The 17,568-nt window shown below is 39.0% G+C and overlaps 2 protein-coding genes across 2 annotated transcripts; one reads left to right on the plus strand and one right to left on the minus strand.

Annotated features, from left to right (window-relative positions):
• Nucleotides 1-3,356: 3,356 nt before the first annotated feature.
• On the minus strand, nt 3,357-4,777 carry LOC149401513 (uncharacterized). Its single transcript, XM_089610760.1, has 4 exons — nt 4,681-4,777; nt 4,055-4,524; nt 3,853-3,955; nt 3,357-3,529 (listed from the first exon to the last, which is right to left on the minus strand). Exons 1-4 carry the CDS (start codon nt 4,775-4,777, stop codon nt 3,357-3,359), a joined length of 843 nt encoding a protein of 280 aa, XP_089466886.1.
• A 5,320-nt stretch (nt 4,778-10,097) lies between these two features.
• Nucleotides 10,098-16,147, plus strand: NAD-ME2 (NAD-dependent malic enzyme 2). The gene is made up of 19 exons (XM_089611488.1): nt 10,098-10,453; nt 10,861-10,957; nt 11,388-11,506; nt 11,589-11,756; nt 11,849-11,977; nt 12,220-12,280; nt 12,378-12,481; nt 12,567-12,650; nt 12,735-12,841; nt 12,936-13,038; nt 13,241-13,348; nt 13,434-13,499; nt 13,920-13,992; nt 14,064-14,150; nt 14,419-14,473; nt 14,548-14,619; nt 14,694-14,756; nt 15,160-15,274; nt 15,749-16,147. Exons 1-19 carry the CDS (start codon nt 10,325-10,327, stop codon nt 15,818-15,820), a joined length of 1,812 nt encoding a protein of 603 aa, XP_089467614.1. The 5' UTR covers nt 10,098-10,324; the 3' UTR covers nt 15,821-16,147.
• The last annotated feature ends 1,421 nt before the right edge of the window (nt 16,148-17,568 follow it).

The raw sequence follows: 17,568 nt of genomic DNA on the forward strand, positions 1-17,568 counted from the left end.
CCCGGACTGGTTTAGACTATGGAGGACAGTCCGCAATGGTTGTGTGGTCATTACTACTATGGGGTGCGACTGGAAGTATCGTAACTTCCTTGCCGATACCACCATAGCCAATGTCAGTTTTTCGATGGCGGGGTATCGGGTTTCCGTGTCTTCGAATGTTTTACTAGTGTAGAAGATAGGTTTCTGGCTTCCTACTTCCCCCCTTACCAGTTAGCCACTTACAGCGGCGGCCGATACAATGACATAAAGGTATAAGGGTTCTCCATCCACGGGCTTGGCCAGCACAAGAGTAGAAGTCAAATATTCTTTCAGTTGATGAAAGGCTTTTTCACAAGTGTCGTCCCATTTGAAGTCTTTCCCAGTGTTTTTCTTGATGCACTTGAAGAATGGGAGACACTTGTCTGTTGATTTCGAGATGAACTGGTTCAGCGCTGCCACTCTCTCGGTTAATAGTTGTACTTCCCGCTTATTCCTAGGTGAGGGCATTCATGTGATTGCTAAGATCTGGTCGGGGTTTGCCTCGATGCCTCGCTGGGTTACTAGATAGCCCAGTAATTTTCCTAACGATACCCGAACGAACACTTCGCAGGATTTAGTTTCATCTAATATTGGTTTAGTACCTTAAAACATTCCTCGAGGGGCACTACGTGGTTGGTGTCGCGGATGGACTTCACCAATATATCGTCTCTGTAGACATCCATGGTCTTACCCAGTTTCTCCTCGAACATCTTGTTCACGAGTCTTTTGTTAGTGGCGCTCGCGTTTTTAAGATCTGGTCGGGGTTTGCCTCAATGCCTCGATGGGTTACTAGGTAGCCCACGAATTTTCCTGACAATACCCGAACAAACACTTCGCAGGATTTTGCTGTTGGAATTGATCTAGGGTTTAAGAAAAAGTTTAACGCTTCGTTAAGCGGCGGAATTTTAAAAAATTTCTTTTCAAGTAAAAACAGTTTTTACTAACCTAGACAAAGAGCAAGTACATATAAATAAAACTAATATGAGCATAATAAATTTACTAACCTCTTTAGAAGCTTGAATGTTGATGAGCCTTCTGAAGGTTGATAACGTTCGTCTCCCTCGCAGCACGTCTCTCTTTCTTTCCTCGGCAACTCGAGCAACCACGAAAGTTTCTATCACTAAATCACTTGAAATAAAAGGAATCAGTGAGTGGGCACTTTTAAACACTACGACTTATGAACGAGTCTTGAAGTCGCAGAGCTAAACTCTAGGTCAAATGAGGACCTAGGTGCCAAAACAATAAAACAAAATTGACTAGAGAGAGAGAGGAGAGGGGCGGCCACAAGGTCTAGAGAGAGAGGCTCTCAATCTCTAACTTATGTGGAATGAATAGAATGAGAGGAATGAGGGTTCTATTTATAGGAGAGGGATTACCTTCAATATGGTAGTTTCCTCTTCTATAGAATATCACATATTCATGAGCCATAAACTAGTTTCCTCTTTACCCATGTTGGACGCCCAACTCATGCCTATTTATAGGAGAGGGATTACCTTCAATATGGTAGTTTCCTCTTCTATAGAATATCACATATTCATGAGCAAAAAACTAGTTTCCTCTTTACCCATGTTGGACGCCCAACTCATGCCATTAAAGGCTTGGATTTGTTTCCTCATTTGTTTCCCTCTAGCCTTGGCCGAAAATATCTATTGCTTCTAGAAGCAATTTGTTTCCCCTTTTTCTTTTGGCAAGTATCTTCATACATTTATGCACAAAATAATCTCTCTTTCTCTTGGGTATTGGGCGCCTATAACCATCTAGAAAAGGCTTCTAGAAGCTTTTCCATTTGTTCATGACAACATGAAAAAGGCCCATTAAGAATTTTCAATAAAATTCTTATGAAATGAAATTAATCCACAAGGCCCAATAAGACTAATATTGGCCGAGTGAAACATGTCATTAAATGACCTTGTCAAAAAATTTATTGACATTCATTTCATCCTATGTCTCAAAAGACAAAAATACCCTTTTGACAATTTTCGTTCTTGTTTTGACTTAGCTTCCAGTTTAACTATTCCTAATCGATGTGATTCGTGACAGTGACCTCATGGATCCAAATGAACAAAGCTTGAGCTAAAATACTTGGACTCAAAAGTTCACAAACCTTTTCCAAGTTTAGCTTAATGTCAACTGACTCCACTAAAGAGTTGACACTGAAAATCTCTCGGTTCAAATGAATTTATTTTCTACTCAAGAATTCAACCTAATTGTAATGAGTGGATCCACAGAATAATGTCAGTGTTTACCCTTCATGAATATCATCAGCTAGTCGGGATTTACAAAATTACCATTTTACCCTTCTAGCTGTTATTTCCTCAACTCCTTTGTCGCTTGTGAATAAGTTAGAAACAATGCATTGACGAGGAGCTAACAAGTCACGTTGTTTCATCCAAAAGAGTCAGGACTCAATTTGGACACTGGCCAGTTCATTTATTCACACTCCAAGGAACAAAGCATGAGGTGATATACATTGCATTTCAGCAATCTTGTACATGAATTCCATATCTATGAGAACTTCACAAAGTTACTCATGACATTCTCACAACTTAGTACTTCACCAATAGGCCTTGTTCGGAATCACATAGTGAGTCCGAACTCTGACTTTCTCAAATGAGAATACGTAAGGTGTGAAATGGCATGTCTCATTTCAGGATTAAGGTAAGCACGATGCAATTCATACGTAATGACTTCGAGACATAAGAGGTTAAATGGTTTGTTCTTATCTTGTCTCTAGAAGTGCACTGGTCAATTCAGTACCTTCGGAAGATACCTAGAAGAACTATAGAGTCTCCAACTCTCAATGCCTCATAACCAGACATCATAGATTCTTCTAACAATCATACTGAGGTCAATAGTCCTTTGACCCTTAGATTGCGAATATATCGTTTTAAGCAAACTACGAAGAGTTTGTTCATGCAAATCTACATTTGTCTCTTCATAAGTTGTTTAGTTTGTTTATGGACTAAAGACTAATGTTTTATCATAAAGCTTCACACAAGGAAGATTGAATGAACGTTTCAACTTTTTATTAATGAATAAGCAATTACAAGCAAGAGTCTTTATGAGACTTTATTACATCAAATGTACAAAATAAAGACTACAACTCTTCTTGTGGGCACCATTGACAACATTTGCTTCATCTGATATTGGTTTAGTACCTTGAAACATTCCTCGAGGTGCACTACGTGGTTGGTGTCGCGGATGGACTTCACCAACATATCGTCTCTGTAGACCTCTATGGTCTTACCCAGTTTCTCCTCGAACATCTTGTTCACGAGTCTTTGGTTAGTGGCGCCCATGTTTTTCAAACCAAATGGCATCACCTTGTAACAATAGATTCATCTATCGGTGATGAAGGCGGTTATATCTTGATCATCGGGGTGCATCAAGATCTGATTATATCCGGAGAATGTATCCATGAAGGATAACATCTTGTGTCCAGCGGTTGCTTCGACCAACCGATCGATGTACGGAAGGGGAAATCTGTCTTTCGGGCATGCTTTGTTGAGATCTGTGAAATCTACCCACACTCTTCATTTCCCATTCTTTTTTTTACAATGACTGTGTTGGCTAACCAGTCTGGGTATTTGATTTCCCAGATTGATCCTGCCTTTAGGAGCCATTCTACCTCATCATTGACTGCTTTGGCCCTGTCCGGGCCGAACTTGCGTCTCTTCTGTTTCACCGGTTTGAAACTCGGGTCAACATTCATTTGGTGGGATGTGACGCTAACATCAATCTCTGGCATGTCTTAGGTGGTCCAGGCGAAGGTTGACTTATTCGCTTTTAGGAAACGAATGAGCTGACGCCTTATTTCGCCCTTCAGTTCTGAACCTATCCCTACCACTCGTTCCGGGTCTGACCCGTCGACATGGATCGGGGTGGTAAGTTTGAGACGTGGGTGATCTTGAGTCTCGGGCTCGTTATCTCCTTCGTCCTACTCAATCGGTGCACTGGGTTCATTGACAACAATTAATTGCTATTGATCGGGCTAGTGTCCTAGTTTGTACCCGCTTAGGTAGCACGATCGCGCTACCGATTGATTCCCTTTGATTTCCCTTACCCCTTTCGAAGTCGGGAAATGAATGCACTGGTGGTACGTTGATGGGACGGCTCTCATGGAGTGAATCCATGGCCTCCCCAAGTTCATGTTGAATGCCGAAGGGCAATTCAACATGACAAATTCCACGAGTTTATTTTCATCGCCCGCGTAGACGGCCAGTCTTATAGATCCGATCGCTGAATTTGACTTCCTGTCGAATCCGGTGAGTTCCACCGAACCTTTTTCGACTTCGGATTCGTTTATATCCATATTTTGGAGGGTACTTAGATAGATGACGTCGACGGAGCTTCCATTGTCGATGAGAATCCAAGAGATTGTGCAGTTTGATACGTCCAAGGTCAGGACAAGCACGTCATCATGGGGGCCGTCTAACGACCAAGACTCGCTTTTCCTGAACTCGATCAGGTCGTCAGGCCTGTTTGTGGGACATTTGGCAGTAGTCCCTGCGATGGCCCGACGTTGGTGAGCCTTTTATAGAATTCACTTACTCTCTCCAGAGCCGAGATCCTCCTATTATGCAGTCGACTCTTTTCTTCGGGGCTTCTGCCGGGGAAGATGATCCTTACTCCCCCGTTCACGCTTTCTAGGTGATCGCCCACCTCGTGGAGGGAGAAACTCGCTCAAGCTCACGTTTCCTAACTCGCCACAGGAAAACTTGGCGGCGAGGTAGTCACGTATCACTCTGCAATCTTCCATTTTGTGTCCCCAATTTTTGTGGTGGTTACAGTAGGCGGACACGTCTCATGTCCATGTGTTGGTCCTCGGGGTAGATTATGGTTTTTTGCTTCCCATTGCAACAGCATATGCGAACTATTGGGGGAACCTCGGCCTTCCCCCCTTGGCTTTGGGGTTGATTCCCTTGTGGTTGTCTGGGCCCATTGTGGCACTTTTTAGGCGCGAATGGGCAAGGGTTCTGGTTTGAAGGATTTGCTGTGTTCAGTGTCGTCTTCGCGATCGCGAACTTTCTTACCATGGCCGCCTTTTCCTCCTCGGCGACAGCCCATTTCATTTCCCGATGCATAGCATCTTCTATTGTGGTGGGCTGGTTCATGATTAGTTCCTCACGGAACTGTGATTCATGCTAGAGGGCGTTTTTTAGGGCCACAATCGTTCCCGCACTACTGACGCCACTGATTTTTGACATGACGTCTTTGAATCTAGTCATGAAGATTCTCAGTGGCTCTTGGGCCACTTGTTGAAGCGACCATAGGTCGGCATCCAAAGCACCGGCTTCCACATACATGGAGTAATGCTTCAAGAAGACCATCGACAATTGGTCAAAATATTCGATGGATCCTTCTTCTAACTTTGAGACATTCCAGGGCAAGCCTGGTCAGATGTTCTGCAAAGAGGTGGCAGTGACCAGCGTCTCTTTCGTCGTCGTTCAGGTAAGCCCGTCTGACGGTGATTTTGAACGCGATCATGTGTGCCTTGGGGACATTCTTTCCCTCATAAAAGAGGAGTCCGAGTTTCCTTGCATCCCTGATTCGAACGCTCGTAATCCGCTCGGTGAATGAGGTACAATGAGTTTCTTCGATTAGGCGATCGATTTCGGGAGCTGAGCTCGTGACGTTGTAAACTCGCGTTCTCACAGCCCGCAACCCTGCGTTAGTTTTGACCACGGTTTTTCGTAACAAAGCAATTTCATCACGGTCGTATCGTGCCTCAAGCGGGGTCAGTTCGCGAGCTCTGGCGGGCTCGAAGTCGGGCCAAAACGAGTTTCGAACTGCCCTGGTTCGATTGGGCAGGATTTGACATCCCGCGTTCATGGGCGAGTTGGGTTGACTCATAGAGCGTTCTGATCTACGAGGCATGTATTTGGCTGAACTCGCGCATTCTCAACGGGGTCGTAGCATCGGGGATTGGGCCCGGGCAGGCTCGTTCCCAGGGGTCCTCATGTGCTGCGGGATTTTGCGAGGCGGAGGTGGAAGTTCAATTGGAGTTTCCCCCTGTTAAGGTTAGGAGTCACTTCGAATCCCGAGAAATCCAACTAAATTCCAGGTGGGAAATTCCTTCCCGGTCTGCTAGATCCTGCAGCATTCGGATTGGATTCCGCTGACGGGCGACCTACCGCGTCGCAACGGGATTCCAATGCTCTGTGCTTGGATGAAAGTGTTGAAACTTCTCGCATCACGGTCTGGTACGATTGTTCCTGGACCGCGACCCTCTCGATTAGGGCATGCAACATTGACTTTAGTTCTGGGATCTGTTCCAAGCCAGACGTGGGGTCTGGTACGATTGTTCCTGGACCGCGGCCCTCTCGATTAGGGACTGCAGCATTGACTTCAGTTATGGGATCTGTTCCAAGCCCGACGTGGGAGTTGTTGGAGACGACGATGCCATGAGGTTGGAAAGATGAGACATGAGGTGTTGTAAGAATTTGGGCTTGAGGTGTAAGGAAAATTGATAGGATTCTCACAGACGCCGCCAAACTGTTGATGTGAGAAATCACACCAAAGCAGTCACAACAACTTGGACAATTAGAAGGGTCGATTTAGATTTGTAAATGGGCCTTAATTCTCCGTTGCAAGACCAAAACATGAAAACTAGATGAATTTAATAATAAGTAAAGGCAAGAAAAACTTAATGTAAAGTAAGCTCAGGGTTGTTTATTGTAATCGCTCAAAGTAATACAGTAATTTGAATTGGGAGACAAAGATTGCAAGATCGTAGAGTAAAAATGGGAAAAGTAACGTGTCTGACATATACCTAATTATCTTATATTTATAGTACTAGAGGTGAGGTCGCGAGCTCCGGGTTACGGGTGACACGTCATATATCACTTGGAGCTCACTATTACGTTTCAGGACACCTATCATTTGAAGACTTATTCGTATGAGGAGCGGTTACGGATCGTCCGGGCTGACTGGTTTCATACTTGTGAGTCTTCGGGGAGCGGTTATCTCGAGCTGATAATTGAATCTTCTATCGGGCTGGCGCCGTTCCTGGACCTGTTATCAAAAACACGTGGGCTTGGGTCCAACTTCCTTGTATTTGGCCGAATCCTTCTTTTGTTATCTTGAGAACGACGTCCAACATCAACAATAGCTCTGTCCTTTTTTATCATGCGGTGGTACGTCATTCGACAAAATCTTTCCTCAGGCTCAATAATGTGAGAGTCCCGCATGTCTTACTTCGGGATCGGAGCTATGATCTCATCTTGAGGAAAGTCTTGATTTTTCTACACCAGTCAGGGCATATTATATTGGGAGCCTTCGGCACGGGAATGTGCACCTACATCTGATGTGTTAGGAGTCTGGGTTCCAGACACCACAATCAAAGGGTTATGCTGAAAGTCTCTATTTTTCTAAGTTGGAAAAGATTGTGTTGGAAGCTCGTGAATGTTTTTCGAGCCCTATCTTTTTAGCGCTAATAATGTTGTCGCTGTAAGTTGAACAATGTTGAAGACTTCGTGCGGATCAACCTAAGCCCAAACCAAGTGGCCACGTCCGATCCGGGTTTGTAGAAACTCGAAAGTCACGAGTTCCCTCTCTTTGCTCAAGAACGTTCTTCAAGGAGATCTGAAAATAAGAAGTAGAAGAAAATAAGCTAGAAGGGCGCAGAGGCGGTGCCTATGGCGCGCGACACTTAACATTAGTCGAATTGATATGAGTGAGGTGGGGATGTCGTTATTCTTAAAGAATATTTGTGTTTAGAATTGTGTACTTTTTTTCCTCTAAAGATAGGGGTATTTATTGTTGTTTGAAGGACTGAAAGGAGCCACAAAATTCAGATTTGGTGGAGGCAAGGTAGCACGGAACGCCTGTCAGGTGCTCGGAACATCAAAGGGCGCGCACGCTTGACTGCAGGTTGGCGCTTCGCGTCAGCGCTTTGCGATGATAGAGCGTAACCCAAAACTCCACAAATATTATTTCTCACACTTCTAATATAGTATTTATCATATTAAACAATATTTCATCTCCACCCTAATACGTCATATTTAACACAAAAAAACATGATCTTCCATTCTTTATTATTTTAATAATTTTAACAATTTTATATTTGTTACACTATAGTCCATAAACAATAAACACACATTAATATCACATTTATATACTTAGTACAAATTATAAAATAAAGAATATCAGAAGAATTTGTTACAACTAGTCATTTCATAGACTTCTTTTAAGATTGTAGTTCAAGTTTCATTTTATTAAAAAAATAACCCACCAACACGCAGTAAATTAAATTATCTTTTTAGTTAATTTAATTTACTACGGGCTGGTGATCTATTTAAAAAGAATATAAAAAAAATTGAACTACTCAGAAACGTCACTTATTGGTGAATTCGTTTTAGAAGGACAACAATATTAAAATAAGAGTGTTTGTAGATTTGTAGCAAAAAATAATTATTATAAAATTGTGATATAACCAACGTTTGTGAACGTTTAGGAAAATAGGCAATGAAAATTATATTTGACTTAAATATCCTCATATTAAACATGCTATAATTAACAAAAAAAAATGTAAATATAAATTTAAAAAATTCGACAATTAATGACAAGTGTTATGGGCTCCGAATTTCTAGAAAAATTTCAACTTACTTTCTTAATTAAAAATAAAATGTTCACAAATTTTGTTTCTTAGTTTTTCTCTGTAAACCCCAAAACACAGACTAATCTTCATCTAATTTCCATTTATTTCCAAAAAATTTCCAGAAATTTCCATAAAAAAATTACATAAATTTTTAGTTTTTCATAGAAAAAGCTTGGAGTATCACTGAGAAGAAATGACGATGATAATGACGACCTTGAAGTTATTTATGTCTTGGTCTTGAAAATGGGATCAAAAACCACCTCTCGTGGTGAACGGAAAATGTATAAATGGTAGACTGTAGCGGAATTCTATAGTAGTAGACACGATTTTTCATTCAACACAATGGGTCTAATTTTGAAACTCTCCTCGCCACGAATCCATATGATTTGGAATAACTCAATTTCGAGTTCATATGAGAAAGATATGAATTTTTGAAATTTTGATAAGAGAAAAAAAACTGCATGAGAGAAAAAGAGTGACAGATTACTGTTAGAAAAAAAATTATTTAAATGAAGGACAAAATAAAAAATTCAAATAGATTATTCAAGTGTCACCACATCTGTTTGACTATTTTTTAATATGTTTTTAAACGTTAACTATATATTCAAAACGTGATGCTTACGATGACCTAGTAAGTTACAAACTTCTTAAAATAATCATCTATTCTATTTTTTTTTTAATAAAATAAGGTAAACATAACAAGCAATTGATCTATATATTAAGAATTGGACAGTTTTTAGATAAGCCGGAGAAAAATACAAAGATAATTAGAGAAGAAAAAAATACGAAGAGAATTAATAATCTAAGAAGAAAAATATGAAGAGAATCGAAGAATTACAAATTCTCGACAAAGCGAATCAAGGTATTGAAGAATTAAAAATCGACAAGTATCAGAGTGAGAAAGAGATCGATTGGAAAATGAGAAGAAAGTATTTTGATTAAAATGGCAAAAGACATGAAGAAACAAATGAAATGACAAAAACACACATAACAGTTTTTAGATTACCAAGTTTAAGTGGTAATTGTACAATTAGTTCGAACTGTCGGTATAATTTCCGCCGTTAGAAGACTGGAAATCAAATCCCAGATCTAACATTTTATCATTAGCGATACGATATCGTCAATATATTTCAATGGTCTTGCAACCACCGAATTAATTACAACACCTACGTGGCAATGTACGATTCGTACAGACTCGTTTATTTCAGTGATCTTGCATCCACGGGATTAATTACCGCACTACGTGGCAATTTGTGACTCGTGCGATTTTCAACCAATCCAATCACCCGGTTCTCCGAAACAGTTGCGAGGTCTTCTCTTTCTTTATCCCTCGCTGCCCGATTTACCTTTTCGGGCAGCTCACTTTCTCTATGCATGACCATCCGACGTCGTTCTGTTCCCTTATTCCACGCCTGACCGTAAGTTCGGGCAGCTCCGCACTACGAGTTCTTCATCTCTTAAAATTCTGCAGTCTGTAGTCTGCAAACAGTCACATCCAAAAATAAATAAATAAATAATTAAATCGAGTGTGGTATAAAATTGACTTTCCAAGTCGTCACTCTCATTCATTGTGGCTGACTAGTTCACATACCATTTGATCTCTGCGTGAGAGAGAATAAAATCAGAGCTGTTTCTCTGAGTAGATTTGATCTGTTTGGTGTGATTCGATTCCGGTGAGACGATTTTTTTTTTGTTTGATTGAGAATAATGTGGAAGATAGCCCGAATCGCCGCCGCGAGTTTGCGCCGATCGAGGCGGTTCTCGACAGAGATTCCCGGCCCTTCCATAGTGCACAAGCGTGGCGCTGATATTCTTCACGATCCATGGTTCAACAAGGTTTTTTTTTTCATAATCTTCTTTTTACTATCTTGTCGATGAAGAAAAATGAAAATGGTGATATGTAATTGTGAAGCGTCATGTAAATCTTGATTTTGTAGATTTATAGTCCGATGATAGTGTTTTTGTTTCTAGTTTCACGGAAGAGTGTTCATTTTGTGCTTAATTGTGTTTTGTAACATGGTGTTAATTGATCAAGAAATGTGCTGTCAGCGAATTAAAATAAAGTAGGAAGGGAAATGTACTGAACAATAATTGAAATCATCAATATTTTGAAGTGATAGTGTTCAAAGATATGGTCAAGTACTCTGTGAATTGCTTTTGATAGTTGCTGATATTTATTTACTAGTCAAACGTGTGATTTGCGGGTATTGATTTTTTTTTTCCCCTTAAATCATTTTGAGCAGGACACTGGATTTCCTTTGACCGAAAGAGATCGGCTTGGGCTTCGTGGACTCCTTCCACCTCGTGTCATATCGTTTGAGCAACAATACGACCGATTCAGTTATTATCCACTCTGTTCTTATAAAATTTACATGTTTGCACTTAAGTAGATATAATGCAATAGCTAGCTTTAATTAATAATTTGAAGAACAACGGATTTTAACTTGATTAGTTCAAATCTAAATCGTAAAAGTGATAAGAAAAATGGTTTTAATAAAATAATTGCATGGTTTAAGATTATTTTAGTAAAATCAGATAGAAGTAAATATTAAAATCCAAGGTTTTAAAAAGCTAAATCATTTTGTAAAGCAGCAGAGTTTACAGAGTATGTTACTCGCACCTCATAATTATTACAACTGAATTGCTTCGCTTATATTGTTTCACTGATTGTATGTTGTGATGGGCTGGTATTTCTCTATAATTTACACTGATTTTACCCTCGTGATGGAATCTTACCTGTTTAATTACCTTAATTGCTCCATGTTGCCAGTGGAATCATATCATTCGCTTGAGAAGAATACCGTGGGCCAACCATTCAGTGTTGTTTCATTGGCTAAATGGAGGATCTTGAATAGGCTGCACGACAGGAATGAGACGTTGTATTACCGGGTATGTTCTAGATTCTTTATAGCTATCCAGAACATTTAGTTTTGATTTTTATTCTGTGTATTCTGACTGCCTTCCCCTCTAGGTCCTCATTGATAACATCAAAGATTTTGCTCCAATCATATACACTCCTACTGTAGGATTAGTATGTCAAAACTACTCAGGTTTGTTTAGACGACCCCGTGGAATGTACTTCAGTGCAAAGGATAAAGGAGAAATGATGTCAATGATCTATAATTGGCCAGCTCAACATGTATGACATATTTAATACACTTTTCTGTTAGCTTTTTCTTATAAAGTGTAATTTTTTTCACCGTGGATTTCATTTGCCCCATTATCTTACAGGTGGACATGATAGTTCTGACTGATGGTAGTCGTATCCTTGGTCTCGGTGATCTTGGGGTTCAGGGGATTGGAATTCCTATTGGGAAACTGGACATGTATGTTGCTGCAGCTGGATTTAACCCACAGAGAGTACGTGCTTGTCCTCTGTCTTTCTGTTCAGACCATGTGGATACTTTCATGAGAAGAATGTGCACGTTGAATTCAATTTCCACTAAGAAATTTATCATTGTCATTATGCATGAGGAATTTTGAAACTAGGTTCACAGTTTCTTAACAAAGTGTAATATTTACTGTTTCCGTAGCATTTTTTTCTTTCTAGAATCCTTGTAGTTCAGCTCTCTCTTTTACTTGCTGTTGTTAAATTCTAACAGGTACTCCCGATCATGCTTGATGTCGGAACGAACAATCAGAAGCTCCTTGAAGATCGCCTTTGTAAATGAAATTTACTTGCTTTTAGTTACTCACAAGAAGAAGAAAATAATTTAAAAAATATATTAGAATGCTCGCTCATGTGATTTTAGTTTGATAGATCTTGGAGTAAGGCAACCTAGGTTGGAAGGTGAAGAGTACCTATCCATTGTCGATGAGCTCATGGAAGCTGTTTACACACGTTGGCCAAAGGCCATTGTGCAAGTATATTTCTTTCTGAACCATGCCTTAATTTCGATGTTCTGTTTCTACATTTTTGGGTGACCTGATGTTTGTTAAACTATATCAGTTTGAAGACTTCCAAATGAAGTGGGCTTTTGAAACACTACACCGTTATCGCAAAAAGTTTTGTATGTTCAACGATGACATACAAGTAAGTGGTTGGGTCAGTGTATCTCTAATGTGCTCAGATAAAAGTGCATGTCTCTAATAGTCGGCTATTCTTCACTTTTTGTAGGGAACTGCGGGGGTTGCACTTGCAGGACTATTGGGAACTGTTAGAGCACAAGGTCGGCCATTGTCTGACTTTGTAAACCAGAAGATAGTTGTGGTCGGAGCTGGGAGGTACTGTATCACTTGGCAACGGAATTGCATGTTTCTTTTTGGATATCAGTTTCTCTACTGAGCCTTATATCCTCTTGATTCTCTCATGTTTCAGTGCCGGGCTTGGAGTTCTTAGCACAGCGATACAGGCTGCTGCACGAATGTGTGGGAATGATCTAAAAGCAGCAAAAAAGCCATTCTATTTGATTGACAAAGATGTATGGTTCCTTTCCCATGCACGTCAACTCTATTCGTTCTGATTCTCCGTTGTCTTATTTAATTTTTAAGTAGAGTAAATTTAATATACTTGTGTTTTTCTTCAGTAGTTTTGTAAGATACTTTTTGAGCTAATAATGTGATTACATATGCCACGGAATTCGTAGAAGGACCGTTTAAAGTGTTCCTCGTTATTGGACACAGGGTCTTGTAACAACACAGAGGAGTAATCTTGATCCAGCAGCTGCAGCATTTGCTAAAGACATTGGAGAGATCGATGGGCTAAGGGAAGGAGCGTCTCTTCTTGAAGTGGTAAATCTTGCAGAAATCGCTGCTTCTTGAAATTTCAGTTATTACCATGAATATCACCGACAGGTTATGAGCCAATATTTTTCAGGTTAAAAAAATTAAACCACATGTGCTACTTGGTTTGTCCGGAGTTGGTGGAATTTTCAATGAGGAGGTAGGTGTCTTCTCAATTGTGTTCAGCTTCAGTCTGTCTAATTATATTTTTTTTCTTGGAAACTATATTCCATTAGACTGAAAGCATTTAACTGGTTTTTATATGCTTAACATAGTGCAAATTTTGATTATTCAGTTGATACACTTAAGAGTCCACGTATAATAGTCAAAGTGGCGTTTAGTTATCAGTCTGATAATATGAGACGAGTTTGACTCTGCCACTTTTTCTTGCTAGCAGCTTTCGTGCCAATACCAAACCGCATTGCAGCTCCCATTACTTGGTTCATATTAATATTTTCCTAGAGAATACGTTTATCCGCATCATCAAAACCCTCACTTTAATTAAAAGTTCATCATGGGAATTCAATATGTTCTTTCATGTTTGGCAATTGCATGTAATCTCTGTTTACACGTAACACAGGTGCTCAAGGCTATGAAAGAATCAGATTCGGCTAAATCTGCTATTTTTGCTATGTCAAATCCCACGAATAATGGTTTGCTTCTGAGACGACCTTCACATATTTATTCGTATTTATTTCTTACTAACCGGTATCCCATGGATCAGCCGAGTGCTCAGCCGCTGAGGCCTTTAAGCACGCTGGGGAAAACATAGTCTTCGCCAGTGGAAGCCCTTTCGAAAATGTTGATCTTGGTACATCTGCTCATTCGTTTTCAGCATATTGTTTCTCATTAATTGTATGATACAAATTTATAATCTGTATGTGAGAGCAAAAATAATTTAGCGGAATGAATTTCTCATTAGCAGACTTAGTATATATAGTGCTAGGGTTACAGATTTGCCATAAATGCTATAAATAGGATTGGCTGGCTAAGCATAACTAATTGATTTAGCAAATAAACTAATTACTACTAATTTATTCTATATTTATTTAAAATATTCTGACAGTATGTTCTGCCAGGCAACGGTAAAGTAGGCTATGTTAATCAAGCAAACAACATGTACCTCTTTCCCGGGTTAGTGTTCCTTTGTGTGTTGGAGCAAATCACAATGAGACATTTTATATGAATTTTCTCTTTAACTGGTTCAGGATTGGTTTGGGAACACTTCTCTCGGGTGCTCATTTCATATCGGACGGCATGTTACAGGCAGCTGCTGAATGGTATTTGATTTATATCATACAACTCTTTTAAGGTCATCTTTTTTTGGCGTCTCATGCTGCTTTCTTCTGTGCAGCCTTGCCTCGTACATGACAGACGAAGAAATCCAGAAGGGCATCTTGTATCCATCAATTAAGAGGTAAAAATATGTTATTTACACCACCCAATCCAAATCCAACTCTCAATATTTACTAGTTAATATCTGCAGTTACATAGATTAGATAAATATATAAAATGCATAACTGGTGACAATCACCATTTTTTGATACATTGAAGCATTAAAAAAAACGATTATTTTGTCACCGGTGAAAGCCTACCTCTCATACCGTGTAAATTTTTAATTAGCCGTGGTTAATTGAAATACATTGCGTTCAAATTTTAGAAGGAAAAAAAATTAAAAAAATTGGAGTTCTATCTAATTTTAAAACGCGTCTATTTCATTTAGTAATGATCTGCAAATGGACTTCAATCGAGTTAGCTCAAAAAACCAAAAAGAAATTGAATATGTTGGTGATATGCTATTATTTGTCTTATGAGTGCAGTATCAGGCACATCACAGCTGAGGTTGGAGCTGCTGTTATGCGGGCAGCTGTTGCGGAAGAGTTAGCCGAAGGACACGGCGATACTGGGCCCAGAGAACTCCAACACATGTCCAAAGTAAGATCTCTTCTCTCCAATTCCACAGTTAAAACACATAGTTTCTCGATTATTAGTTTAGCAAGGTTAGGCACTTTAGTAGTGATAGAAAAAGCGTGTAAAAAGGATCTCTTAAACCATTGAATATGAAACGACCGGGAGCAGTTCCAAACATAAGTAGCTGATCAAATTGGTTTACACATTAAGAGGTGAACAAATTTCTCCGATCACACTACTCTACTGACTAAAAAAAACTAATTCCATAACTCTTCCAATTCTTAATGAGACTTATTTGTATACATAAATATAAACGAAAATAAATAAATTAGTCTATCAGAACACACTAAATTTTACAGACATGAGCTTCAGAACTAATAGTCTTACGTTCAAAGACTCATTACATGATAATGATAGTGATAATGATGATATATGTTGAACGATAGATTCTGACTTCCGTGAGACTGCCATTTTTTTTTTGGGGGGGTGGGGCTGCAGGATGAGACAGTAGAGTACGTGACTCGCAGTATGTGGTTCCCTATTTACAGTCCTCTTGTTCATGAAAAGTAAGGCCTTTAAATCACGGCCCTATTTATTATCACACGCCCACGTGTTATTTCTGCGCGAAGCTCGGGTCGGAGCTTTAAATTATGAGATGAACCATCATTTTCTTGCTGTAGATTTCATACGACTGTGAAGCCCAGAAAAGTGGAATAATTGAAATCGCATATGTATCTTATGGAACAATGCATTGTTGACGTTGACTATAACCTAAACCTAGCATTTTATGTCTTTGTTCTTTTCTGCAAGGTTATTACAATTTACTATTTTTGGTGGCACATCAGGTCAGATAGACAGACAGCTTTGATAATAAGATATTTCCATCGACTCGAGAGATATTTTCATGCACTTGATTTTGTGCAACGTATCTTTTGATCTCTACGAGGACTGTACGCCTTGAAGATTTCCCGGTCAATAAGCAAATTAGTTTTACATATTTGGATGGTAATGGTACACTCTTATAAAAGCAAAAAATGTTATTCCATGATCTCAAGGGATGATGGGAAGGCGAGTAATGGATAAATTACCAATTGACTTAAAAATTTGATTAAAAAGTAATAATTAGAAACTATAAAAAAAAATTAAGGGATGCTTAACAATACCGTGCATAATCTACCCAAATCCAACGTAGTTTGTGACTTTATTTCTCCAGTCTTTGACTAGGATTATTGTTGGAAACGCGCGATACGAATGTCACTATTGTTGGAGATTTTTTAGTGTTCTTTTGTTGCCTTTTTCTTATTCTACAAAAGTAGCAATACTACATGTCATCTCTAGCGAACCGTATGTCAAATTCCCACACACGTACATAATCGTCTTTTAAATTTTTAAATTGAAGTCTAACTGAAAGTTCAAAATATCGGCGATATCTCTTTATATGTCACCGATATATCGATTTTTTAAGTTTGTGTAAAATATCATCAATAAACGTTACTGTTTTACAAAATATTGTTTTAATATTCTGATATATCGACAATTTTTCAATTTATTGCGATATTTTACTTAGTTTTAAATAGCAAAATATTGGACAAAATAAGAAAAAAATCGCTCAGTGCTTACTATTTCAAAATCGCCGCTCTAGTTGAAGTTTTTATAGGATATCGGTGATCTTCTTCGTTTTGCCTTCTTCTATGTGGGAAATCGCGGACCGTGGAAGAAATATTATGCAATAACGACGATAACCACCGATATCACAACGTTGAACGCATGGTGAGTTCGAAAATATGGTTTTGATGTTTTTAGTTTGTTTTTCATTTTTACACTGATTTAACTCTAGTTTTGTTGAATTTTTTGTATATTTGAGATAAGTATTTGATTATCTTTCCCATCCCCAAGTTTTTTTTCTTTAAGTTTCGGCGACTTTTTCAATTTTCCGGCGACTCACCACCCATTTTGAGGGCGGATCGACAATTTTTTCGGCATGTTGAAAATTTCAAGAATCATCATTTTATTGAGGTTAGTGTAGAAATTAGGATATTTTCGACGTGTCGAAATTAGTTAGTGTAGAAATTAGGATATTTTTGACGTGTGAATTGGAATCTATGATTGTGGACGGAAAATTGTGATATAGAAATTAGGATTGATAAATTGTGATTTTAGAAAAAGCGAATCAAAACTTGTGAGTGTTTCGATTGCGATTGTTAAGTTGCGAATTGAAAATTATGATTGTGATATTATGATCGTGAATTTTTTATTTACATAAATGACCAATGAAGGGACAAGAAAGTATTGCTCACCCATCCAAGGGAGTACGAATG

Source organism: Urtica dioica, chromosome 4, assembly GCF_054948205.1.
Source record: "Urtica dioica subsp. dioica isolate 48M chromosome 4, U.dioica_male_clone48M_v1_H2, whole genome shotgun sequence".
In the NCBI taxonomy this organism is placed as follows: Eukaryota; Viridiplantae; Streptophyta; class Magnoliopsida; order Rosales; family Urticaceae; genus Urtica; species Urtica dioica.

Excerpts from the sequence above, each read along its gene's own strand:
- LOC149401513 (XM_089610760.1), bottom strand. The coding sequence starts at position 4,777 with ATGGAAGATTGCAGAGTGATACGTGACTACCTCGCCGCCAAGTTTTCC. Across the intron at positions 4,525-4,680 it reads CGAGTTTCTCCCTCCACGAG|GGACTACTGCCAAATGTCCC; the intron begins GTGGGCGATCAC and ends GGGCCATCGCAG. Across the intron at positions 3,530-3,852 it reads GGAACGAGTGGTAGGGATAG|ATCTCAACAAAGCATGCCCG; the intron begins GTTCAGAACTGA and ends TAGATTTCACAG.
- NAD-ME2 (XM_089611488.1), top strand. The coding sequence starts at position 10,325 with ATGTGGAAGATAGCCCGAATCGCCGCCGCGAGTTTGCGCCGATCGAGG. Across the intron at positions 11,978-12,219 it reads CTGGATTTAACCCACAGAGA|GTACTCCCGATCATGCTTGA; the intron begins GTACGTGCTTGT and ends AAATTCTAACAG. Across the intron at positions 12,281-12,377 it reads GCTCCTTGAAGATCGCCTTT|ATCTTGGAGTAAGGCAACCT; the intron begins GTAAATGAAATT and ends TTAGTTTGATAG.